This window comes from Saccoglossus kowalevskii, chromosome 8 (assembly GCF_978046115.1).
Source record: "Saccoglossus kowalevskii chromosome 8, keSacKowa6.1, whole genome shotgun sequence".
NCBI lineage: Eukaryota > Metazoa > Hemichordata > Enteropneusta > Harrimaniidae > Saccoglossus > Saccoglossus kowalevskii.
The window spans coordinates 10,968,079-10,996,070 of NC_140648.1; the positions used below are offsets into that span (position 1 = coordinate 10,968,079).

The 27,992-nt window shown below is 34.1% G+C and overlaps 1 protein-coding gene across 1 annotated transcript in view; it reads left to right on the plus strand.

The window, feature by feature from the left end:
* Positions 1-14: 14 nt before the first annotated feature.
* The window catches only part of LOC102805755 (poly(A)-specific ribonuclease PARN-like), a 31,334-nt gene continuing 3,356 nt past the window's right edge, over positions 15-27,992 (plus strand). Inside the window, exons 1-17 of the mRNA XM_085502160.1 lie at positions 15-199; positions 1,832-1,977; positions 8,156-8,223; positions 8,421-8,505; positions 8,780-8,840; positions 9,439-9,628; positions 9,939-10,004; positions 10,392-10,430; positions 18,749-18,791; positions 19,978-20,058; positions 21,121-21,255; positions 21,417-21,503; positions 21,875-21,950; positions 23,183-23,363; positions 24,618-24,673; positions 25,533-25,694; positions 26,950-27,154. Coding sequence (XP_085358286.1) covers positions 181-199; positions 1,832-1,977; positions 8,156-8,223; positions 8,421-8,505; positions 8,780-8,840; positions 9,439-9,628; positions 9,939-10,004; positions 10,392-10,430; positions 18,749-18,791; positions 19,978-20,058; positions 21,121-21,255; positions 21,417-21,503; positions 21,875-21,950; positions 23,183-23,363; positions 24,618-24,673; positions 25,533-25,694; positions 26,950-27,154 — 1,700 coding nt within the window. The 5' untranslated portion in view covers positions 15-180. The remainder of the gene's footprint in view (positions 200-1,831; positions 1,978-8,155; positions 8,224-8,420; positions 8,506-8,779; positions 8,841-9,438; positions 9,629-9,938; positions 10,005-10,391; positions 10,431-18,748; positions 18,792-19,977; positions 20,059-21,120; positions 21,256-21,416; positions 21,504-21,874; positions 21,951-23,182; positions 23,364-24,617; positions 24,674-25,532; positions 25,695-26,949; positions 27,155-27,992) is intronic.

The following is a 27,992-nucleotide window of genomic DNA, read 5'->3' on the forward strand; positions in this document are numbered from 1 at the left end:
ATAAAAACGACGACCAAAGGGATCAGATGTCAAAGGTGAAGTTTCAAGTGACTTGGGACTTGGCGTTCACTACACTCGATGTGGTTTTGAAACGGTTGTGTGTTGTGGGTGTCTGCAGAAGCAATCCATACTTTCTGTGAAGTTGCATATAGGTCTCTAGAAATCCAAGAAGATTAGAGAATGGAGGTCACTAAAGCAAGTAAGCTAAACATGTTTCGCTTTCACTTCTGTAGTTTGTCGAAATGATAGTGTGGAAATGGTGCAGATGAATCGTGATGGTACATAGTTATTGTTGTGAAGCACTTGACGGATAACAATCCTAATAATTATAGTGACTAGATACTGAGGTACTTTCAATCATTCCTTATAATAGATGGATAGATACAATAGAGAAAGATATTTCATTCGACACTAAATTATGTATGTATAAAAGCAAGCTGCAACTTTAACTGTGTTTCAGTGCCAAAGAAACTCATTTTTCTCATTCCTTCATCTTTATTTTGACTTTCTTTTTTCTGAGTCAATATGTAAATAAGGATACGTTTATGCAATAAAGATTATTATTATTACATAAACTATGGTCAAAACAACGTCATATTGCATTACCTTCTCTTTGATTTTTCTAAATTTCCTTATAAATATTTTTAAATTTCTTTTTTTTTCCCCGCATTTTTTGGTGTACTATGGAGTCAACAATCCCATGTTTGTACACATAAATATTATTACAATTTTTTATAATAAAATAGAATAGAATAGAATATTGCTTTATTACAATGTTGAAGAAAATTTGACAATTCTGTTTTGGTTTCTACACATGTAGAAGGGAATGAAGCTAAAAACAAAACAAAAAGTGTGACAAACAAACAAAAAAAAGTAAAACTACTGTGTTAATATTGAAAACTTAATGATAACATTATTACATGGTACGGTGAATTATAAAAAAAAAACATAACACAAGAACAAACAGTGAAACAAATAGTTGAGTATGCTTTAGGTATTTTGCTATAGAAAAATCAGGATTTATAATTTCAATGAAGATGTATTGTTCATGCATACCACCATCACTACAGATTTTGATCAAAGTTTTGGTAAAAATATGAAAAAATTATGTAGGTTTTGTATTGTGAATGGCATGGAAAAGGTTAAATTCAGTCCATATAGACAACCTGTTTTAACTGGAAGTAATTTAATCTACATCACAGAACATTCTATGCTGCTAAGATGTTCTCCACAGTACCACGTACTGTAAAATGACTAATTTTCACTGGGTTTAAATTTCACTGATTTACCATTTCAGGCATATTCAGTGGGTTTTAAATTCACGGTTTTATCATTTAGATAATGTGTTCTATGCTAAATTTGACATATTCACTGGGTTTTAATTAAGCGCATTTTCCAGTCAGCGAAATAAGCAAAATTAAAACCCAGTGAATAATTAATCCTAAGTTACAGTATTTCTATTGCCTGTGTGCAAGCCGTTGTGTAATGCCAGTCAAAGAATCGATGAAAACTTAATTAGGTCGAGAAAACAAACTCAACTTAGACAATCCTGCACAACCAAATTTATATATGTTGCATGTGTAAAGGTGATCTTGTTACACTGTTTAGGAGTGTGCTTATGTATTAAATAAATGTTCATTCACTTCATCACATGGAATTCACATTATTATCATCTATCTAGTATAAACAAACTTTATCACATGGTATAGGGCTGCTTAAGTATTACCAGTAAATCAATGTACAAAATGCCTGGTTTATTACTCACAGGAAATATTAATAAAGTTCCTCACAAATATATTTACCTGAATGTCATAATGACTTTTTTTTCCAGACTTCAAAGAAAGTTTGGAACTGCTGAGAAAGTTGATTCCAGATGCTTCTTTTTTATCTGTGGACGGTGAGTTTACCGGATTGAATGTTGCAACTAACTTTCATGGGTTCGATACTCCACAGGAAAGGTACAAAAAAATACGCAAGGTAAGAAATTGAATGATAATGTGACAACTTATACCAATGGATTCAGCTATTATCTACTGGCAAATTAGTGTTTGCAAATTTAATAAATTAAATGGGATTCAAATGTCATTACACAATTTTTCAAATAAACAAAAAAACTGCTCGATCCAAATGACGTGCATCTTAAAAATTTAAATTTATCGCCCTTGCGACAGATTTTCGCCCAATCTTCTATGATTTGTTAATAATATCATTAATTCAATCTAGCGGTTATTTATTTGATACACCTGGGGAACTAAAATTTGGAATGCGAGTCACTCATGTGATAAAAATCGGTGATAACAGCCATGGAGGTGAGGGACTACATTTCAAAACAAAGCAAAGTACAACAAATATGATAAATTGCCATGGAAATGTTGCCAAACACAAAAAAGTAGGTCTGCTTTTGAGTATCATATCTGCATTTGCTGTGGAATGTTCATCATGAGAAATGCTTGAATGGAATTAGCAATGTAATTCTTTCAAAGCGATTCGAATATATCTCAGACAACTATGTAAAATAAACATTAATGAGGTCTTAAATAACAGTCTTTCTATTTTTTTTTGAGTATCGCTAGAGATGTTCAAGATGTCATACATGTTTGTGCGTGTTAAGAATACAAGAATGTTCAAAGATTCAGGTTAACCTGTGACAGAGAATGTTCAAAGATTCAGATTCACCTGTGGCAGGGAATGTTCAAAGATTCAGATTCACCTGTGGTAGAGAATGTTCAAAGATTCAGATTCATCTGTGGCAGAGAATGTTCAACGATTCAGATTCACCTGTGGCAGAGAATGTTCAAAGATTCAGATTCACCTGTGGTAGAGAATGTTCAAAGATTCAGATTCATCTGTGGCAGAGAATGTTCAAAGATTCAGATTCACCTGTGGCAGGGAATGTTCAAAGATTCATATTCACCTGTGCAGAGAATGTTCAAATATTCAGATTCACCTGTGGCAGGGAATGTTCAAAGATTCAGATTCACCTGTGGCAGAGAATATTCAAAGATTCAGATTCACCTGTGGTAGAGAATGTTCAAAGATTCAGATTCATCTGTGACAGAGAATGTTCAAAGATTCAGATTCACCTGTGGCAGAGAATGTTCAAAGATTCAGATTCACCTGTGGCAGGGAATGTTCAAAGATTCAGATTCACCTGTGGCAGGGAATGTTCAAAGATTCAGATTCACCTGTGGCAGAGAATGTTCAAAGATTCAGATTCACCTGTGACAGAGAATGTTCAAAGATTCAGATTCACCTGTGGCAGAGAATGTTCAAAGATTCAGATTCACCTGTGACAGAGAATGTTCAAAGATTCAGATTCACCTGTGGCAGAGAATGTTCAAAGATTCAGATTCACCTGTGACAGAGAATGTTCAAAGATTCAGATTCACCTGTGACAGAGAATGTTCAAAGATTCAGATTCATCTGTAGCAGAGAATGTTCAAAGATTCAGATTCATCTGTAGCAGAGAATGTTCAAAGATTCAGATTCATCTGTAGCAGAGAATGGTCAAAGATTCAGATTCACCTGTGGCAGAGAATGTTCAAAGATTCAGATTCACCTGTGGCAGGGAATGTTCAAAGATTCAGATTCACCTCTGGCAGAGAATGTTCAAAGATTCAGATTCACCTGTGGCAGGGAATGTTCAAAGATTCAGATTCACCTGTGACAGAGAATGTTCAAAGATTCAGATTCACCTGTGGCAGAGAATGTTCAAAGATTCAGATTCACCTGTGGCAGAGAATGTTCAAAGATTCAGATTCACCTGTGGCAGGGAATGTTCAAAGATTCAGATTCACCTGTGGCAGAGAATGTTCAAAGATTCAGATTCACCTGTGGCAGGGAATGTTCAAAGATTCAGATTCACCTGTGGTAGAGAATGTTCAAAGATTCAGATTCACCTTAGCAGAGAATGTTCAAAGATTCAGAATCACCTGTGACAGAGAATGTTCAAGTATTCATATTCACCTGTGGCAGAGAGTCTTCAAAGATTCAGATTCACCTGTGACAGAGAATGTTCAAAGATTCAGATTCACCTGTGGCAGGGAATGTTCAAAGATTCAGATTCACCTGTGGCAGAGAATATTCAAAGATTCAGATTCACTTGTGGCAGGGAATGTTCAAATATTCATATTCACCTGTGGCAGGGAATGTTCAAAGATTCAGATTCACCTGTGCAGAGAATGTTCAAAGATTCAGATTCACCTGTGGCAGAGAATGTTCAAATATTTATATTCACCTGTGGCAGAGAGTGTTCAAAGATTCAGATTCACCTGTGGCAGAGAATGTTCAAAGATTCAGATTACCTGTGGCAGGGGGTGTTCAAAGATTCAAATTCACCTGTGGCAGAGAATATTCAAAGATTCAGATTCACTTGTGGCAGAGAATGTTCAAATATTCATATTCACCTGTGGCAGGGAATGTTCAAAGATTCAGATTCACCTGTGCAGAGAATGTTCAAAGATTCAGATTACCTGTGGCAGGGGGTGTTCAAAGATTCAAATTCACCTGTGGCAGAGAATATTCAAAGATTCAGATTCACTTGTGGCAGAGAATGTTCAAATATTCATATTCACCTGTGGCAGGGAATGTTCAAAGATTCAGATTCACTTGTGCAGAGAATGTTCAAAGATTCAGATTCACCTGTGGCAGAGAGTGTTCAAAGATTCAGATTCACCTGTGGCAGAGAATGTTCAAAGATTCAGATTAACCTGTGGCAGAGAATGTTCAAAGATTCAGATTCACCTGTGGCAGAGAATGTTCAAAGATTCAGATTCACCTGTGGCAGGGAATGTTCAAAGATTCAGATTAACCTGTGGCAGGGAATGTTCAAATATTCAGATTCACCTGTGGCAGAGAATGTTCAAAGATTCAGATTCACCTGTGCAGAGAATGTTCAAATATTCAGATTCACCTGTGCAGAGAATGTTCAAAGATTCAGATTCACTTGTGCAGAGAATGTTCAAAGATTCAGATTCACCTGTGGCAGAGAATGTTCAAAGATTCAGATTAACCTGTGACAGAGAATGTTCAAAGATTCAGATTCACCTGTGGCAGAGAATGTTCAAAGATTCAGATTTACCTGTGGCAGGGAATGTTCAAAGATTCAGATTCACCTGTGGCAGAGAATGTTCAAATATTTTCAGATTCACCTGTGGCAGAGAATGTTCAAAGATTCATATACACCTGTGGCAGGGAATGTTCAAAGATTCAGATTCACCTGTGGCAGAGAATGTTCAAATATTCAGATTCACCTGTGGCAGAGAATGTTCAAAGATTCATATTCACCTGTGGCAGAGAATGTTCAAATATTTATATTCACCTGTGGCAGAGAATGTTCAAATATTTATATTCACCTGTGGCAGAGAATGTTCAAATATTTATATTCACCTGTGGCAGAGAATGTTCAAAGATTCAGATTCACCTGTGGCAGAGAATGTTCAAATATTCATATTCATCTGTGGCAGGGAATGTTCAAAGATTCAGATTTACCTGTGGCAGGGAATGTTCAAAGATTCAGATTCACCTGTGGCAGAGAATGTTCAAAGATTCATATTCACCTGTGCAGAGAATGTTCAAAGATTCATATTCACCTGTTGCAGAGAATGTTCAAAGATTCAGATTCACCTGTGGCAGGGAATGTTCAAATATTTATATTCACCTGTGGCAGAGAATGTTCAAATATTCATATTCACCTGTGGCAGGGAATGTTCAAATATTTATATTCACCTGTGGCAGAGAATGTTCAAATATTCATATTCACCTATGGCAGAGAATGTTCAAAGATTCAGATTCACCTGTGGCAGGGAATGTTCAAAGATTCAGATTCACCTGTGGCAGAGAATGTTCAAAGATTCATATTCACCTGTGCAGAGAATGTTCAAAGATTCATATTCACCTGTGCAGAGAATGTTCAAAGATTCAGATTCACTTGTGCAGAGAATGTTCAAAGATTCAGATTTACCTGTGGCAGGGAATGTTCAAAGATTCAGATTCACCTGTGGCAGAGAATGTTCAAAGATTCAGATTCAGCTGTGGCAGGGAATGTTCAAATATTTATATTCACCTGTGGCAGAGAATGTTCAAATATTTATATTCACCTGTGGCAGAGAATGTTCAAATATTCATATTCACCTATGGCAGAGAATGTTCAAAGATTCAGATTCACCTGTGGCAGAGAATGTTCAAATATTCATATTCATCTGTGGCAGAGAATGTTCAAAGATTCATATTCACCTGTGCAGAGAATGTTCAAAGATTCAGATTCACTTGTGCAGAGAATGTTCAAAGATTCAGATTCACCTGTGGCAGAGAATGTTCAAAGATTCAGATTCACCTGTGGCAGAGAGTGTTCAAAGATTCAGATTCATCTGTGGCAGAGAATGTTCAAAGATTCAGATTAACCTGTGGCAGGGAATGTTCAAATATTCAGATTCACCTGTGGCAGAGAATGTTCAAAGATTCAGATTCACCTGTGCAGAGAATGTTCAAAGATTCAGATTCACTTGTGCAGAGAATGTTCAAAGATTCAGATTCACCTGTGGCAGAGAATGTTCAAAGATTCAGATTAACCTGTGACAGAGAATGTTCAAAGATTCAGATTCACCTGTGGCAGGGAATGTTCAAAGATTCAGATTCACCTGTGGCAGGGAATGTTCAAAGATTCAGATTCACCTGTGGCAGAGAATGTTCAAATATTTATATTCACCTGTGGCAGAGAATGTTCAAATATTTATATTCACCTGTGGCAGAGAATGTTCAAATATTTATATTCACCTGTGGCAGAGAATGTTCAAATATTCATATTCACCTATGGCAGAGAATGTTCAAAGATTCAGATTCACCTGTGGCAGAGAATGTTCAAATATTCATATTCATCTGTGGCAGGGAATGTTCAAAGATTCAGATTCACCTGTGGCAGAGAATGTTCAAATATTCAGATTTACCTGTGGCAGGGAATGTTCAAATATTTATATTCACCTGTGGCAGAGAATGTTCAAATATTTATATTCACCTGTGGCAGAGAATGTTCAAATATTTATATTCACCTGTGGCAGAGAATGTTCAAATATTCATATTCACCTATGGCAGAGAATGTTCAAAGATTCAGATTCACCTGTGGCAGAGAATGTTCAAATATTCATATTCATCTGTGGCAGGGAATGTTCAAAGATTCAGATTCACCTGTGGCAGAGAATGTTCAAATATTCAGATTTACCTGTGGCAGGGAATGTTCAAAGATTCAGATTCACCTGTGGCAGAGAATGTTCAAAGATTCATATTCACCTGTGCAGAGAATGTTCAAAGATTCATATTCACCTGTGCAGAGAATGTTCAAAGATTCAGATTCACTTGTGCAGAGAATGTTCAAAGATTCAGATTCACCTGTGGCAGAGAATGTTCAAAGATTCAGATTCACCTGTGCCAGAGAATGTTCAAAGATTCAGATTTACCTGTGGCAGGGAATGTTCAAAGATTCAGATTCAGCTGTGGCAGGGAATGTTCAAATATTTATATTCACCTGTGGCAGAGAATGTTCAAATATTCAGATTCACCTATGGCAGGGAATGTTCAAAGATTCAGATTCAGCTGTGGCAGGGAATGTTCAAATATTTATATTCACCTGTGGCAGAGAATGTTCAAATATTTATATTCACCTATGGCAGAGAATGTTTAAAGATTCAGATTCACCTGTGGCAGAGAATGTTCAAATATTCAGATTCACCTGTGGCAGAGAATGTTCAAAGATTCAGATTCACCTGTGGCAGGGAATGTTCAAAGATTCAGATTCACCTGTGGCAGAGAATGTTCAAAGATTCAGATTCACCTGTGGCAGGGAATGTTCAAAGATTCAGATTCACCTGTGGCAGAGACTGATTCAGTGTGTTTAGTCAATGCTTGGAGCAAGGATGCTAAGTTATGATGCAATAATTGACAGGCTCAATAATATTCAACTAATTCAGCATTAAGTCCAAAATTGGAGTTATTAAAATGCACATATTACCATGCATTGGTGTTATGCTCTGATTTAAAAATCGCTGACTCATGTAAGTTTAGTTTATTATTGTACAATGTGTCTGTCATGTCATCACTTGTTTATTTGCAATGTACACATTGTAAATCTTTCATGCAATTTCTCATTTTTAATTGTTTCCAGGCATCAGTCGATTTTCTTCTTATCCAGTTTGGTGTGTCTGTTTTTACCTATGACAAGAACAAAGCAAGGCAAGTCTATTAGATTTTAATACCCAAAATAGACTCATCGTTTATCTTAGTTGAGCAACAACCAATCAAACCCTGTGTATTAATGCGCAGACACTGAATAACTGAGTTTGTTTTAGTAAGGTCCTCTCTAAATGGTCGACAATGGTTCTGTCAGATATAAAAAGTTTCAAATAATGAACATTTGTGTTTTCTTGCAGATATATTGCACAGCCATTCAACTTCTACATATTCCCACGACCAATGAACAGCCGACATGCTCCAGATAAAATCTTTCTCTGTCAGGTAAAGTAAATAATTCACTGAACTGATTGACACCATGCACTGATAGCACCAACTATTCAAACATTTTTCATGATTGTATAGCATCAAAACATTTTGTAATGAGAGTTTCTTTATTTTTATTTTTTTACTATTTTAACTTCTAGGATTCTACAATTTCTGTTTTAGTTTAGGGCCAAATGTACACAGTTTATAAAATGTAACAAAAACAACAGATGATAAAATAAAATGCATAAATAATTTGATGAAGTAAATTTAATTTTTTCTTTTTTTCTAGAGTTCAAGCATTGATTTTCTCATATCACAAGGATTTGATTTTAACAAACTATTCAAAGAAGGTAATGAAAACGGTTTTTACATGAAAACAACTGAGGCTGACTACCGGGTATTCATATCTGTCTGTGTTATCCCAATGATGAAATCAGTTGTGATTGAAGCAAAGTCAGAAGCCATATTACACAGATTTGCTTAGAATCTAATTTTTTGTGTGCAAAGCAAAAATTCCTGACATGCATGTATAAAATGTCACTGTTGTCTTTTTGTCTTTTTATTTATTTGCGCATTGCATATGCTAATGGTACATATATTACCTCAGAAACCATATTCCATATTTAGGACTCCATGGCCTTTGTGTTGTTTGACCTTCTTCCTAGCATAATGGTAGTTTAATGTGTTTTCCTAGTTTCAATCAGGATTGGTCAAATACCTGCTGACCTTAACCAATGTTCTCCTGGTTGGTTACATCCATTAGTGTGGCATTTGCCTTCCCACTAAGTCTGTCATATAGTCACGCAGGGCATCCAGAGTTGACTGTTTAGTGCTTAACACAAGGTAGGATTAGTGCAACCTGCTCTGTGCTACCAATGATCGGCCATTGCAGTAATCTCAAGACAGGATGGCAACACATCAATTCTATACTCCTAATTAATTTTCCAGGCATCCCGTACCTCATGCCTGTGGAGGAGAACTTACTTCGTGAACAGCTACAACAGAAGCATGCAGTGGCCTCCACATCTGACGACTCGTTTCGTAAGGTTGCTGCCAGTCCCTCACTTGTGTCACCACCAGCTAAGATATCAAATATACCGATTCCAGAAGAATATAAGGAATTCATCGAGAACACATGGTATGTTTTATATTTATTTTTTAATCAGACAATACTGAAGATACCAGTGCAAGTAAATAAATGAGAATGGCGTGTTTGTGTTAAATCACCAATGTTCTCCAGTGTTCATTGCTGTGACCATCATTTTAATTATGTGTATGAATCAAAGAACTTATTCATAATCAACACATGGGTAATGCAAATTATTTAAAATGACAAATGAGCAAGAAAAAGTTGTGAGTGGGGTCATAAAATGTGTTGATGGTGCAAGCTATACATGTATGTTAAATAAAAGGGCAGTGGTCACATCTCACATTTAACTTTCCTCTAGTCAGAAAATCAAAGAATTTATTGAAGACAAAGACGCTGAAAAACTAGAATTAGATCCATGTAATGCGTAAGTTTATTTTTATAATTTTTTTTTCTTGTTGCTAAAACACTTAAAATTTAACTGAGTGCTAGTCCCTGAAATGTTTAAAATGTATACAAACATGAATTCTTATTGATCAAATAAGATTCATTATAATTCTTATTAATATTATTATTGTTAAAAATACTACTCATCAAATACACAAAGCAACTCGCTTCTGTAGCTTGGGTGATAAGATCAAATATGTAGACATTGTAGAAATTGGGAATTAGAATTTTTTTTGGGGGATACCTAAACATGTCTATTGAAATGAAACAACTCAGACAGTGATGTAATACTCAAAGAAAACTAAACATGTCTTTTGAAATAAAACATTTCATAATCATGTAATGTATTGATTTTTGTCTCTTTCAGTTTTCTTAGGAAACTCATTTACCAAACGGCAAAAACTAAGTAAGTCAACATTTTTCTACCAATATCAACTATTTTCAATGTATAATAATAATTGATAAATCATATTATAAAGCATTTCATGACTGTATTTTATATAAAATATATATAATGTTTTATAAATTTCAAATAAAGGTTAAAAACATTTTAACCTAAAACATGACCAGTCACAGTGGCTGAGTAGGAAAATACCATCCATATTCATTTTCACATAAGTATAACCTTTGACCTGTCAACAAAACTTTCCTGGTACATAAATAAATTAATTTGTCTAACAATTAATAAATTTTTTGTCCCAAACTGTAGTGACTTGTACAATTCAAAATATATATCTTTCTATGAAAGATTAAATTGAAGCTTTACTTTATCTAGTTGTCATCTATCTTGACTACGATTGAGGAAAGACACAAAGACTCATGGGTAATGGGAGTTACTAAAGTCTCTAACCAATAAAAATGATTGCCTTATGCTTTGTTTTAAATTCAATAAAAACAGCGTCCGGATTACTTTCGGAAATTCCGTCGCTCTTCGGAAAGTTTTAATTTTCACAACTTTTGAATATTAATTCATACTTTTAGGTTAGTGAGGAGGTTATAATAATTTTTCATTTCACTTTAACTCTGTTTTTTTCACCCCTCAGACCCCTTTTTTTAATGGCCAGAATATCAACCAGAACTTTTTTAATGGTCAAAATATTGACCAGTAATTTCCAACTGGTAGTTATAATGAGCACTATTTTTACACTGGTCAGAATAATAGTTTTTTTTTATTTAATGATGGAGTGGGTGACAATCTATTTTTTTAATGGGTATTATAATGATCATTTTATTTTTCATTACATGAATAAAATGGTCATTTTTTTTTTTTCATGTCACAGATATACCCAGTAATGGCACATTGGGATTGACAGCTCTCCTCTTTTTCCTCCCTCGCTTCAGTTTGCTTCAATTTTAAGCCAGTAAAATTGTAGGTAAACGTAAAATACAAGATTTTGAAAAATTTGAAATATGGATTATTATATATCTTGAAATAATATGAAGTTTTGGGTTAATTTGTTTTTGAAATCACAACAGATCATGCACTTGATACTGTTGACTTAATAATATACATTGTATAGTGTAATGCAATAGGCTATTAAACATATAAGATGACCTGTTTTCAAAATACGGTCTAGACCCTTATCACAGGCGCTAACGAAGTTTGTGCAAACATGAGCCCAGGCTAATCACCCAAAATACCATTGTACTTGATGTCCATTCGAAAATTTGACTATTATATTCATAACTATTCTTATTCATAACTATACTAAACTTGACAATCATTACAAGCACATTCTGTGACATTATTCTTGAGATAAAAATGGACTGACTGAATGAGACTCTGCACTACTTCCTGTTCTTATAAAGGCAATGTCTATCATTATAATAATGTATTAGCTTAGATTTTTTTTTTTTTTTTTTTTTTCTTATCTATTTTCTGTTTTGTAACCTTTTATTCCTTTTTAAACTTTTGTAACCATTGCCAATCCCTCCGGGGAATGTGTAAGTGTTAATAAAATTACCAATACCTTGAACAAACAAGCAAGACATTCACTACTGAACATTCGAACAGTGTGTAACCCCCAAAATACTCAGCAACTGACTTTCCACCAAAAAAAGTCACATAAACAGCTGGTTACTCCAAAAAATCACAGGGAGTTACTCCAAAAAGTCACATAGCGAGTTATTAATCCGAAAAAAGAGCCTGTCTTTATGAGTGGGGTTAAGCTCAAACATAAACAAAATTCCCATTTTTATAATGACAAAAAACTAAAGTTCAGTCTTCAAATACACCCAAACTACAACATTTTACATTGAAATACTTAATCAGTAACTTTTCATAATGTGTGTTATAAACTGTAGAAGTTTATGTGGAAGACCGGGTCGATGGAAGGTGATTTTAAAGTGGCTTAGACCATGGATGTACTAAGTACATCCATGCTTAGACACAATCAACTAAAAAATACCCATGATGCTCTGCTTCATTTTTATATTCTGCTATTATGAATGGTTTAATGCGATATGAAAAATATCTGTGAAAATATTCCACGACTACTGCATGTGTACAAAACGGTGTTGGGTGGTTCAGTAAGTTATATGGGGGGGGGGGGGGTCTAGCATAGCGCTCCATGTGTGTAGCTAGCTGACTTAGCAGTGAATGGCATGTTTGTTTGTTCACAGTATTATAATGCTGGACAATAGTAATGTAAGTACTGGCTAAGATTTAAGCTGATGTTTGCATTTTGACTAGACCATGCATTGGAAGGGCCAGTCCTTAGCACGGGCTAAGGGGTGCCATCAGTCGGTGACTTTGTTAAGCAGCTGTTTACGAACGCAAAATTTCTGCTGCTGACATGTTTCGTTCAAATTTATGAAGCGACGTGCACTAAAAAGCGAGCAAAGACGGACCGATTTAATTGGATGCACAGAAACAGTATATAACGACATTACAGAATGCAGAGTTTTATTAGTGCATGTCGTAGACAGCGAACCGAATTGGAGTTGTTGTATGCTCTACTACAGCGACCCAATCAGTGTGGAAGCGTGTACGGATACTAGTAGACGACTTCCTCAGAAGTCGAAGATATGGTGTTTCACATGCGCACGCATGCCGTTTTGGGGTGTAACGTAAATTGCACATGTGATATTGTGTTTCTGAGTGTACCAATCAACATCACAACAAATTCTTTCTATCAACTATCAACAAACTAGTATCGGAAGCACCACAATGGTTTTAAAAAAAACAATTGAAAAAACTGGTGATATTAATAAAAAAAAATAAGCATTATAAATCAATAAAACATGGAAAAGGAATGAAAAAACAAATATTAAAGGAGAAAAATATATGGTGGTTGGTTTATTTTGGTTAACAGCGTAGTTATGGCACTGTACCATTGCTGTTTATTTGTTTGTTCATAATTGCTGCCTCCCTTGGGAAACACGTTTGGGTGTTCTTAGCCAGTGCACAGACCCTCAACACTGTGGCCTGTGCTATAACTGTTGGGCCCTCCTGTGAGTGAACACAATTGCGTATAGCTGATATGCAAACATTTGGGATTAGCTTAAATCTTAGCCTGCACTTGGTCAAAGTCCCTCTAAGGACTATGACTTGGTGTAGCCTGAAACCAGACTACTGTGGATTAGTGATGTTTTGTAATGGATTACCTCCCTGATGAGTACATTTAAATAACAATGGAAACTAGCATATCACTGGCAACACATATAAGGATTTTGGCAAATTTTCACTGTTTTGTATAAAACTATTTTCACAACAACATTAATGTTTCACAATAAATTATACCAAACATATGTATAATTTAGTAGCAGTAAAACTTTTTAAGTTTTTTTTTAATTAAGAATGCACCAATCTCACTAGGAATCTATTCAAATCTAACCCTTAGTGTGCTATTAATAATGGCTCATCAAAGGTATTGAATTACTGAACTGAAACACACATCTTTGTATAGTTTCCAAAACTAAAATATTATTTCATGCTCTGCCCCCTCTCATGTAACAGTTTGTTAAGAATACGTACATTATTTAAAATCATTTTAAAAATGCGACTGGAATGTCCAGGCCCAAACTTCTGCTGCTGCAACATCCGTCTATTCCTGCATGTACATGCAATTGTTTCTCTGAGATTCTGCATGCAGCCAGTTTATTTTTTGAACTGAATAACACATTTCTAAAAGTTTACTTTTACATTTCCAGATAACACTATATATAATTTAACAATTTCAGGAATAGATTAGATTGCTTGCTATTCCATTAGAACCTCTTACTTCCAAGTGTGATTTTTAACAAGCATTTATGTTTAGCTAACCAAAGGGAAACAAAAGCATAGTGACAGGAAGTCACCACAGCCGAAAGTATGACAAAGGCTTACGCTTCAAAAAATGACTGGAAAGTAAATAATTTATAACCAAAGACCGTCTATGCATAAACAACTAAAGATCTGGGAGGTACAGCTTTGCAAAGTAAAAAAGTCATATGGGGGAGGGAGGGGGTTAAAACATTGCTTCAAAACATCATCTTAATTATTCAGCTCAGTGTACAAACACATGAAGTACAGAAATTGAATAATTAATGAAAACATTAAACAAAACAAGTATATGTAAGCAATACTAAAAGTATGCCATGTTTTATTTTTGATGTAGTGCACAGCCATAGAGACTGTTTTAGTGGATAATAGTATTTTAGGTTTGCAATGTCATACTCCTCCAGATATTTATCAAGTTTTATTGAGAGGCGATTAGCTTAAGGAGGGGGCTGTGCAAAATGTTTTTTCTCCTCTTTGTTTTTGTGCTATTCTTTTTCTAGTGTAAAATATTTTTTCTCCAAGATGTAGGAATGTCAATTTTTTTCCGATTATTGATCTCTGCAGGATTTTTTCAATATTATGGAAAGCAATGTACAGTGACTGTACACACTGTGTGCAAGCATAAAACTGATAAACATGTAAATGCTAAACCATTGCATCCATCAATACTGGTTAAACTTTTTTCTTCCCTTAACGTCCATAAATCCTGGTTCTTCAACTTCTTATGTCCCATATATATAGTTTTTTCCTTTTTATAAATTGTCATTATCTGCAAAAAATAATTCAGTTTGCTATTAGCTTACAACATGGAGCTAAGCTCCATGCTTACAATGACCAGTTTTTAATTAATACACTTTGTAACCAATTTTGGAAACAAATGTTTGTGGTGTCTGTGTATGCTGGCATATTTCTGTCCTCACAAATAGCAATGTCGATAAAATGACATCTTGTGATATGTTAATTTCTCCCCTATGCAACTCAGATATACTTCCAAAAAATGATACCCGGTACATTCTGATTGAAAAAATATAAATATCGAAAAATGCATCTAGACAACAGAATAAAATAAAATAAAATTGTTTCCTAACCGAATATATTAAGGGGTTGTGTCATATATACACACAGTTTGTCTTTTGAGAGACTAGGACAGTACATTGCTGTACTTGGGAACCTAATTTCTGAGAACAATGGGGGGGGGGGGGATTTAACTTCCTACAAGAGGAGAGACAAAAGAATGTTATGTAACAATGCAGCTGCATGATTTTGTCTCTCAAAATAGGAAGCTGTGTACATACAAAATTATTGAGTCCCTCCACAATGGGAATGCCACCATGAATGTACAACTTCATCGATCCCCTGTACTTTCACAAAATAAATAATTGTATTATAATTATGATCCAATACAATACCATATTTGCTCTAAAATTACACTTGTGGATACTAAATCATGAAAATATTACTTATTTCGACCATTGAAGATCCCTGTAATTTACCTAAGCGCATGTGCTGCTAATAGAGTAATTATAGTAAGTGTAATATTGTTTCTATATTTTTTTTCAAAATCAAGAAAATGATATTAAAAATATAAAAAACAGTTTAATTTGAAAAATGATATAATGGTATTCAGATGGTTATGATTTAAGCATAGACCTTAGAAAACAGGGACATACAACTTTTGTCTGAGACAAAAGAAAATCCAATATCCTATGTGCATGCAATGTGGGTTATAACCTCCCTAGAAGATTTATACATCTGAAACAGTTTTTACTAGTATTCCCATTGGTCAGTGCACTATGCTATATATCTGTTCTAAATATGATGAAAAATCCACTTGTTATAATGACACAAATTTTCACAGGTCATTGTTTACTTTTAGCCAGTTTTGTTTCCTTGCAGAGAAACTTACCATTTTTGTTTCCCTTTCCTGATTTCATAGTGGAATAAAAATTGTTAATTTTTAATTTCACTCGCATCAATAGAATGGACTTGGCTATTTTGATCAAATTTAATTTTTCTGATTATATTCCAACCACAAAATTGTCTCATTTTTGTGTAGCTACACCCTGGCAGCCATGTTTGGCTTATGAAACAGGAGAGGATGTAACAGTGGTGTTGACATAGATTTATTATCAGTTTCTCTAAGGTGTTAATTTGGTAGAGGATTATAACTAAGCTTACTTGAAAGGGATACCCATGGTAGCATGCCCCTGTTCCCGTTATATAGACTAAATATTTTTTTGTCCAAGTTGAGCCAGAGTACCCATGATCAATTTGGCTGACCCAGAAACGCCCAGGACTTTTACTGACTGCATATTACACCTTCATTATAATTTGTTTAATTTTCACCCATTTGCCCCCTGGATCTTCAATAGTAGTGTTCATGCTACACAATGTACGGGCTAAGATTTAAGCTAATCTCGTATGTTTGAGTTCATGCACAGAAGGAAACTATGGTTAGCACGGGGTAAGGAACGCCCAAACTTATTAAGAATAGGCAAAAGCTGCAGGAATTTTAACTATGAGTGCTCAGTAAGAGTAAGTAGGAAGGTTAGTTCTACAGTTATAAAACAATACCAAAGCAAATTCAGAAAGTGCAAATTGCAGAATAACAGGAAGTAGCACAGAGTCTCATCATCAGTTCATTTTTTTCTTGAGTAAATTTCTCTATAAGTGTTAACGTTGATTGTCATGCAGGAAATGGCACACCGAAATAAAAAGTTATGAATATAGTAGTAAATCTCCTAAATGAACATTGAATACAATCGTTTTTTTAGCCGAGCTAAGCGCTCATTCATGTTTTGTTTTGTCTGTGCTAAGGCTCTGGACTGACCAGATTTCTTAGCCTGTGTTCATGCAATTTTTTTCTAGCACAGGCTAAGGTATTGGACCTCTTAGCCTTTGCTGAAGAGCTCTGTGTGAATACTACTAATAAGTGTCTTCTGTTTATTCCTTCCTTAGGCGCATACATTTAGGTTCACTTCCCTTTTATATTGATCTCTACAACTCATTCAAATCAAATTAGGCTCAAAGATGGGCAAAGAATATTAGATTTAATTGAAATTTAGTTTAAATCCATGCTAAATTAAAAGTTATTTTGAGTATGGGAGGTTTTTTTTGTGCGCAAAGAAAATGAACTGTTGCACACTGTGGGCATATATCATCTTATACTAGTTTACAGGAAAAAGGGATTCTGTATGGTATTTGACATTATGGGCATAATATATATAGTTCATACATGGTTACTAAATTAGATTTCTCAATGTACAGTACACTATTGTTGGTATTGTCTGAAGAGAAAAAAAAAACAATATACATAATCTTTGAAAATTAAAAAAAAAAACATTTTGCAGTCAGTTAAATTATATTAATAATTTGAAAACATTGCCATGAATGGAAACAAATTTACGTTGATGTTTTTTGCAGATTTCAGGAGTTGGAAATAACCTTTGTTTATACTTTTCTTGTATTAACAAACATAGGAGCTAATCCTCATTAACACCTAGGTACTTGAGCTTGTTGTTTGACAATTATGAATGATAATGAAACAGTACTTACACAGTGAGCCATGACTGAACAAAAAATTGCGCATTTATTTTTTTCCAAAAAATAGGTATGATAGTACATAAAGCAAATGCCACAGTGTTTTTTAATTTATATAATTTTTGAAAAACAAAAACTAAAGCCCCAAAACACTATCCTGCTACATAAACAGCAACAAAAGTATCTAATATTGTATTGAAGTCATTGTAAAATAATTACAAATTCATACCTTGATGTGCCAGTTGCAGTACTGCAATCATCCTATGATTCAACACCATCTAAATACTCTGCAGGTTATGTAGTCCACCAGCAGTCACTGGCATCAGCGTTACTATAAAATTTCACTGGGGATCGAGGCATTATTCGCGAAATTTCATTTAAGTGTACTTGCAAGCGCCAGTAAAACTTGGAAAAATAAATTCCCACACGTATATTGACTCACACGAGGTAGAAGGTTTTTTCTGGGCCATTATATTAGTGACATGAACAAAAATACTGGTCATGTTATGTATGTAATGAAAAATAAAATGACCATTATACTGCCCATCAAAAAAAAAATGTCATCAACTCCATCATTTAAAAAGCAATTGTAATTATTCTGACCAGTATAAAAAACATGGGTCATTAAAACCACCATTTTAAAAACACTGGTAAATATTTTGGCCACTTAAAAAAATCTGGTCAATATTCTGGCCATTAAGATAATAGTGGCCATTATAATGGCCAGAAGTGACTTTTTAAAGGGGTCTGAGGGGTGAAAAAAACAGAGTTAAAGTGAAATGAAAAATTATTATAACCTCCTCACTAACCTAAAAGCACAAATAAATATTCAAAAGTTTTGAAAATTAAAACTTTCCGAAACACGACGGAATTTCCGAAAGTAATCCGGACGCTGTTTAAAGTATATATGTTTTTTTGTTCAGATTTCCCACTGGAGTTTTTTTAGATACACAGACAAGTGAAAAGGTGAATATATATTCTGCTTGCAAAGAGCCCTCTAGAGTTTCCTTATGTAACAACATAGTTTCATGTCACTGTGTGTGTTGTGTTAGTACTAATGAATAGCAGTGTGAACAAAATTGTGTTTCTCATAGGTATTTTGTGTGTAAGCAAAATTGTGTTTCTCATAGGTATTATGTGTGTGAGCAAAATTGTGTTTCTCATAGGTATTATGTGTGTGAGCAAAATTGTGTTTCTTATAGGTATTATGTGTGTGAGCAAAATTGTGTTTCTCATAGGTATTATGTGTGTGAGCAAAATTGTGTTTCTTATAGGTATTTTGTGTGTAAGCAAAATTGTGTTTCTCATAGGTATTATGTGTGTGAGCAAAATTGTGTTTCTCATAGGTATTATGTGTGTGAGCAAAATTGTGTTTCTCATAGGTATTATGTGTGTGAGCAAAATTGTGTTTCTCATAGGTATTATGTGTGTGAGCGAAATTGTGTTTCTCATAGGTATTATGTGTGTGAGCAAAATTGTGTTTCTCATAGGTATTATGTGTGTGAGCAAAATTGTGTTTCTCATAGGTATTATGTGTGTGAGCAAAATTGTGTTTCTCATAGGTATTATGTGTGTGAGCAAAATTGTGTTTCTCATAGGTATTATGTGTGTGAGCAAAATTGTGTTTCTCATAGGTATTATGTGTGTGAGCAAAATTGTGTTTCTCATAGGTATTATGTGTGTGAGCAAAATTGTGTTTCTCATAGGTATTATGTGTGTGAGCAAAATTGTGTTTCTCATAGGTATTATGTGTGTGAGCAAAATTGTGTTTCTCATAGGTATTATGTGTGTGAGCAAAATTGTGTTTCTCATAGGTATTATGTGTGTGAGCTGGTGAAGTCTTCGTACCATGTATGATTGGAGAATCCACACTCATTAACATTATTCACACATGAGATTGCACAGTCATTTTCATACCAATGTAAAGAATCATCTTGTTCAATGTTGTTGCTGTTAAATATACACTGTGCACTTCATTTTTCATTATGTCTATGCAGTTGTTGTAAAATATAAACATATTACAGTGTATGTAACAGTACATCTGCCTATACATGTATGTACTTGTTGTGATGATAGTTAAAGCCCTCTTTATAAAATTGTAATCAAGCTCATGGACGTTTCTTCACAGATCAGTTTTTTGTTTTTGTTTCAGAAAGTAAAGTACATTGCTGTCGCAAAAGTGAAAGAGGACGAAATAAAGAGAAAAGAGGAGGAGAAACAAAAAGCTGAAATGGTATGGCTTGTTTTGTCTTTAAATAAAAAACATGTGAAAATACAATATGAAGTGCTGTACATGCAAATAGATGTCACATGACCTATCTGCTGCACAGACCTTACATGTTGATATGTGTATTTTTTAAACAAATGCCAGATAAAAAAAAATATCCAGGTTTATTTCGTGATAGCTCTATGTGAATTCAGCATTCATCTGTTTTGACAAACCCTACAGTACATGTTACCATGGTTATCTTGAGAATACCACAAAATATATAATTTGTTAGGATGGCCTCAGCTATGCATATTTGCTTTATGATAAAATCATGTGACATTAAACTGTTTTGATGTGATGTTATGCACACCAAACTCACCTGGATAGATGCTCACTTTACTAACACGTCAATTATTATCTCATATTGAAACATTGTTACACATTTTTTATGAATGCATGGATGTGAGAGATTTTTGAGAATCATTCTTCATGGGGAAATAAATTAAATCTACATAGATTTCCCAACCCTAAATAAATTTTGTTGGGTGACGAAGACTACCTTTGCCTGTTAAACTTCCTTATCCTGGTGGCAAAGAAATATATATAATTATCAGTGTTGGTATAGAAAACAAAAATTAAATGTTATTGCTTATAAAAGGTATGTTCAATACAAGAGATAGAATATAATATTGCCTCCAGGAGAAATAAGTTGAACTCCCACATCAAGAAGTGGGGTAAATTCTTGAAATGTATCATGTAGATCTCTTCACAAAGACCACTGAAATGTCATTTCATTAGTAGTAATTACCAGGCATCTGTATATGTTATGTAAACTTTGAAAGTATGCTCCAATAAAAAAGATGCTTTAAATACAAAAACAGGTCATTTATTTGCTTTTCTAATAGATCAACTATTGTACATTATGTTAGCTTATTTTAATATATAATAATATTTTAATATATAATTTAATATATAATATATAAATTTTAATATAATATTATAAATTTTAATATATAATATATAATTTTAATATATAATATTTTAATATATAATTTGTATAACTCTTAAATTTCTTTTGCTTTCTAGGATGAGTTGGAGGATGCCGTCGCTTTTAGCAAAGTCATCAAATTAATTTGTGATAGCGGTAAACTGGTTGTGGGACACAATATGTTATTAGATGTTTTGCATATCATACATCAGTTTATTTGTGAGGTTCCAGAGGTCAGTAAAAAAACTCCACCTTGTCCCTAATATTTGGAATTTGTCTGATTCAAGTTATCTTGGTTTATTATACAATTCCATATGTGTAATCAATGTTAGTTGATCCATGATTTATCGCACTACCTAATCACTGATTTCCTAATATGGTGATTTTTTGACAGGAGCTGGATGACTACAAGACAGTGGTCAGGTGTATGTTTCCAAAATTACTAGACACTAAGCTGATGGCCAGCACACAGCCTTTCAAGGTACAATTTATAGATTATACCAGAGGTACATTACTTGGGGTTTGCAACGAGCGTAGCACTGTATGGTGACATCATGTCAAGATTCCATTCAAGTCTCATCTCGTAGATGGCGAGACTGATGCTACGACCTTCTGGCATGACATATATCAATGTTCAACGTTTGTAATAAAAAAATAAAACATGTCTCACCACTATCATAGTGAAAAAATGTAATGCATCGAAAAGTACAGAAAATATATATTACAAAAAATGTTTCATTCTATCATTAACTATGAGTAATATTTTAAAAACAAATTGTATTTCCAGGTCCATGTATCAATAAATTAAAAACACACTATTTATTTTCATTTTTACTTTTTACAAATTTATAGGATTTACTCATTAATACTGCATTGGGTGAGCTTTATCAATCACTTGCTGGCAAACCATTCAAAAGGCCATGTATTGGTAAGTAATATTCTAGCAATGCTTATGTTGTTCTGACAGTTTGGAGATTGGATTGATGGGCACCCCAACAGTTCCACTGGTTATCCACGTTTAATGTTTAACATAGCTGCTAATATTTCACCTCTGTGGTCAGTATGTGACTGTGATGTTAACTAATAAATATAGCATGCTGGCCATCAAAATGTCTTATTTTTTGACTAGCCTGCAATGTTAATAAAGGGTGAGGTATAGAGAAAACTTCACCTATTGACATTGTTGTTTAATATTCGTTTCTGTCTGCAGAGCACAAAATGAGGCTAATGTCATACTGCTGTCTGTCTTTTTTTCAAAATTTCTATGAAGATCTGTAGCCAAAAGAAAATAATGTCCATTTTGTCCAAAAATTTAAAAACAGAAGCATAGTATCTATAAATTTGTTTGGCTTCACCTTTACATTTTCATCTTCTTCCTGATGTGAAGACATCTTTGGGTTACCTCCTGTTTTTTTTTTTATATTTTGGGTAAAAAATGCCTGGTAGCTCATTTAATGTTATTGAATTCTGTAAATCAACAAACGTGACGTGGTGATGTCTTGGTTAACTGAATTTTAAAGCGGGGGAGTCATCACATGCGCATGTGTCAGATGGCCTTAGCATGTCATTGTTTACAAACAAATGTCTACCCATGAGCCTTTGGGTTTTTAGCTTGTGTTGTTAGCATCGCTTGAAACTAAATTCACGCATGTGCGCAGGTGATGACCCTCCCACTTTAAGTTACGAAAAACATAACATGTTAAACAAAACAAAAAAATCCATTACAACTGTTAATTAAAGTTTACTAAATGTGGATATTAAACAACAGTAACAATGTATCTTGCTCGTAACTCAGCGTTCTGTTAACTGATAATTGAACATCAAGTTAAAATTTGGGTGTGGTTTCGCAAAAGTGGGCGTGGTATCTAAAATATGGGCGTGATCATTTTTGTAACTCCTTGCTCATAACTTGATGTCCGTCACTCTTACAATTCAGCATCAATATTTTTATGAATAAAATCCATACTGAAGTAAATTCTCCAAAACAATGATAATCAACATTCATTTCTATATGTCGTTGCAGAGAATATCTATGTATATTAAAAGTGCTTAATCTCTAATCATATTGTGGGGATGGTAAATCAACATTAAATGTGTAAATTCCAAATATTATTTTTGTATTAATGATAATCTCTTATTTTCTTTTCTCTATTTATACAGAGATTCCATCAAAGTTTCCCAACTATAAAAAAGAAACCAACTTGCTCCATGAAGCTGGCTACGATGCCTATATCACTGGTATATGTTTTATTACTATGGCTAACTATCTGGGTACTTTTCAAGATCCTGTCAAAGGACGAGTCTCACCAAACTCATCTTCAATCCAACCTTTCATGAACAAGTACGTGCATGTTGCTGAGTTTGAATTGTTATCAATGACACTTGTCGCCAGACTATACAACTTAAATTGAGAGCATTAGTCATTAAATTACTATTATAATTCCTAACTAAATTTGTAATATATTAAGAATGACAATGATGCTAGGGAGTCTGTAGTTTGTTGTAGTATGTAATATATTAAGAATGACAATGATGCTAGGGAGTCTGTAGTTTGTTGTAGTATGTAATATATCAAGAATGACAATGATGCTAGGGAGTCTGTAGTTTGTTGTAGTATGTAATATATTATTAAGAATGACAATGATGCTAGGGAGTCTGTAGTTTGTTGTAGTATGTAATATATTATTAAGAATGACAATGATGCTAGGGAGTCTGTAGTTTGTTGTAGTATGTAATATATTATTAAGAATGACAATGATGCTAGGGAGTCTGTAGTTTGTTGTAGTATGTAATATATTATTAAGAATGACAATGATGCTAGGGAGTCTGTAGTTTGTTGTAGTATGTAATATATTAAGAATGACAATGATGCTAGGGAGTCTGTAGTTTGTTGTAGTATGTAATATATCAAGAATGACAATGATGCTAGGGAGTCTGTAGTTTGTTGTAGTATGTAATATATTATTAAGAATGACAATGATGCTAGGGAGTCTGTAGTTTGTTGTAGTATGTAATATATTATTAAGAATGACAATGATGCTAGGGAGTCTGTAGTTTGTTGTAGTATGTAATATATTATTAAGAATGACAATGATGCTAGGGAGTCTGTAGTTTGTTGTAGTATGTAATATATTATTAAGAATGACAATGATGCTAGGGAGTCTGTAGTTTGTTGTAGTATGTAATATATTAAGAATGACAATGATGCTAGGGAGTCTGTAGTTTGTTGTAGTATGTAATATATCAAGAATGACAATGTTGCTAGGGAGTCTATTTTTTGGTAGTATGAGGCGATCTGGAATAAAGCTTGGACAAACATAACAAAATTGATTATTTCACAGTGTCAAATCAGACTAATGAAAATCACTTCAACAGATACCTTCCACAATATTGCTGTTAACAAATAAAAAAATAATTTATTTTGAATATTATACCATATGACATTTATTTTTACTAGTTGAGGTCACATTTTGATTATAACCATAGTTGTTGCTCTCTAAACTAACATTAGAGTTTGACGTATGGAAAATTTATGTATGGACAGAACTTACCAAAATTTACAATATGGCCTTTATATCTTTCTCGTATTTTACAGGATATTTGTTATGAAAATGCAGGACATTCCGTATATTAACCTCACTGGACCTGATTGTAAGTCTTGCTTTGTTTTGTTCCAGCAGATACAGGAGATACATTTAGTTGATATGTATAATTAAATCTCAAAGATTTTATTGCTCCTGGAAAGTGTTGACATTTCTGAGTATTTCTCGTTTGAGTAGCAGATCCAGTATTTCTAATACTCAGATATTGCACGTATATTTGACACATTCATTTCTCAGTATTTGCAATTTGTACCATAGTAAAGGGCATGGATTACATTTTCTCAAAATTGAGTAAGCAAGTTATATATGTATCTTGAGGAGGGGAACATTAATTATATTGTTTATAAGAGGCTCATTTGACTGTTCAAAAATACTATAAGGTTATTACGAAGATACCGCAAAGTATGCATTAAGACACAGCGGAGGTCGATGCCACCGCATACTGTCTTCGTGCATACTTTGTGGTATCTTCGTAATAACCTTATTACTATACATCTTTTCCTCCCAAGGATACATCATGGGAATGTCGAAATCTAAAATGTTTTGAACAGAATCAGCGAACTTCTTTGTATGGAGTCCGGTCAAACCCTGGTGGCAGCCATGTTTGTTTTTATTATTAGAGGACGCTTACGCGTGTAATTGTTCCATATTTGGAATACGCATTCCCTTATATGGTAGGATGAAAATAACCCGTAAAATACAGCAAAATTACGGCACGCTGGATCTTATTGAACATACTAACAAGCCCTTGATAAGTAATGCATGCACAAACTACTATTCTCATGTAGTGTTGACATTCAAAATATGTGAAATGATTATATGGTATAAAAAAATAAAAACAAGAACACTAAGTTGTCTATTACACCCATCTACATGATTTTTACATAACATTGTCTTTTTCATTCCAGTAACACCAAGTCGTGATCATGTATTTCATATTACGTTTCCCAAAGAGTGGAAAGCCAGTGACCTGTATCAACTGTTCTCACCATTTGGGTCTATTTATATTGCATGGATTGACGACTCATCAGCGTTCATTTCACTCTACAAGAGAGATCAAGCAGATATAGGTCAGTAGGTCATGGATCATATATTTATTTTTTCCGCCCTTGCATTATTGTGATTTGATAAGTCTTTTTTAATTAGCAATGATATTTTTGAAGATGACTACAGCTCACTGGTAGCCTAGTGGTTGTCATTCCAGACTCATGGCCGGTAGACCCAAGTTCACATCCTACCTTAGGTTGAACATCAAAACGGTCGACCCCTACCCTGGGTGAGTGTGCAACAGACTCAATGGGAAAGTCTATACCACTGGCCGTGAATCAATCACTCATGAATGCGACTTTGGGGGAACCTTGGTTAAGGTCTGCAGGTGCTTTTGTTCGACCGAGCCTGGTTGACGCCAGGATAGCGCATTAAAATTGCCATTTGATAGAGAGATGGCAACACAGCCCTGTCATGTAGTCCCAAACATGAATATGACTTCTGTGGCAAAAATGCACTATGTGTCAGCACTAGCACTTGCAATTTCACATACAAAAAAAAAAAGTCAGGAGAGACAACAGTGACTTTTAATGTCCGGAACTGTCGCCTGGCACACAAAAAAAAAAGATGACCACAGAGCTACATGGTCATGTGAAGGTAGTTTATTTTTTTTGTACCTGTGAGTTTTTCACTGTCCATGTGTAGACATTAAATATACCTCTGAGAAACCTGACAGCAAGCTGTGCAATAATTTTCCCTTATCATACCTGTAGACACCTAGATGTGATGTCACACTGTGGTGATATGCATTTCATAAATTCCATATCACCACATGTGTGTGATATGGTACCTGACTACTTTCAGAGTTCATAGTCAGATTTGCTGCTAATGTAATCAAGTTGGTAATGTTTTGGAACATGTACAAAATGTGGGGTACACAACTAAAAATACATGTACTGGGTAAAACTACTGAGATATATTTACAATGTTGTATTGTTTTAGGTATTTAAAGTATGCACAAACTTTCCATCTCTATCCTCGCCTCATGCTGCCAGTTGGCCTAAACCATTTCCTTGGTATAAGTCATGGGATTTCATCATCTAAAATAATGACAACTTTAAATTAACCAGGAATACATAATGGTGTGATATTAGAATTAATAATTTTATTAAACCTTAATCACCTAAATCATTTTACATACAAAGCATTCAGACAATGCAGTACACAGTCGGTGGCAGTGTTAGCACACAGAACTGCGATAAATTTGAAATACTTACTTGAAATATTTTACACATGAATATTAAATTAATGTTTCTTAACGTCACTTCATTTTCCCAGTAATGAAGGCTTTAAAGCAAGGCGACTATTACTTTATTCAGCCGTATAAAGATTATAAGATCTTTCAAAATACTGGAACACCACCGGCTGCTGCCATATCAAGTGCACCGGACAAGACACCGAGTAGAAAACGTCCCCACATTGAAGTGGATATACACTATCCATCAGAGGAAGATGCTAAACGAGCCAAAATATTGGATGCCAGGTATGTCTACATCTAATCATCTACCCCTATCCCTACTAATGTCATTGCAAACTGAGATGTAATATTCACATGATCAAATATGCCATGTGATATTCACATAGTCAAATATGCCATGTAATATTCACATATTCAAATATGCCATGTAATATTCACATGATCAAATATGCCATGTGATATTCACAGTCAAATTTGCCATGTAATATTCACATGATCAAATATGCCATGTAATATTCACATGATCAAATTTGCCATGTAATATTCACATAGTCAAATATGCCATGTAATATTCACATAGTCAAATATGCCATGTAATATTCAAATAGTCAAATATGCCATGTAATATTCACATAGTCAAATATGCCATGTAATATTCACATGATCAAATATGTCATGTAATATTCACAGTCAAATATGTCATGTAATATTCACAGTCAAATATGCCATGTAATATTCACATGATCAAATATGCCATGTAATATTCACATGATCAAATATGTCATGTAATATTCACAGTCAAATATGCCATGTAATATTCACATAGTCAAATATACCATGTAATATTCACATGATCAAATATGCCATGTAATATTCACGTGATCAAATATGCCATGTAATATTCACATGATCAAATATGCCATGTAATATTCACATGATCAAATATGCCATGTAATATTCACATGATCAAATATGCCATGTAATATTCACATGATCAAATATGCCATGTAATATTCACATGATCAAATATGCCATGTAATATTCACATGATCAAATATGCCATGTAATATTCACATGATCAAATTTGCCATGTAATATTCACATAGTCAAATATGCCATGTAA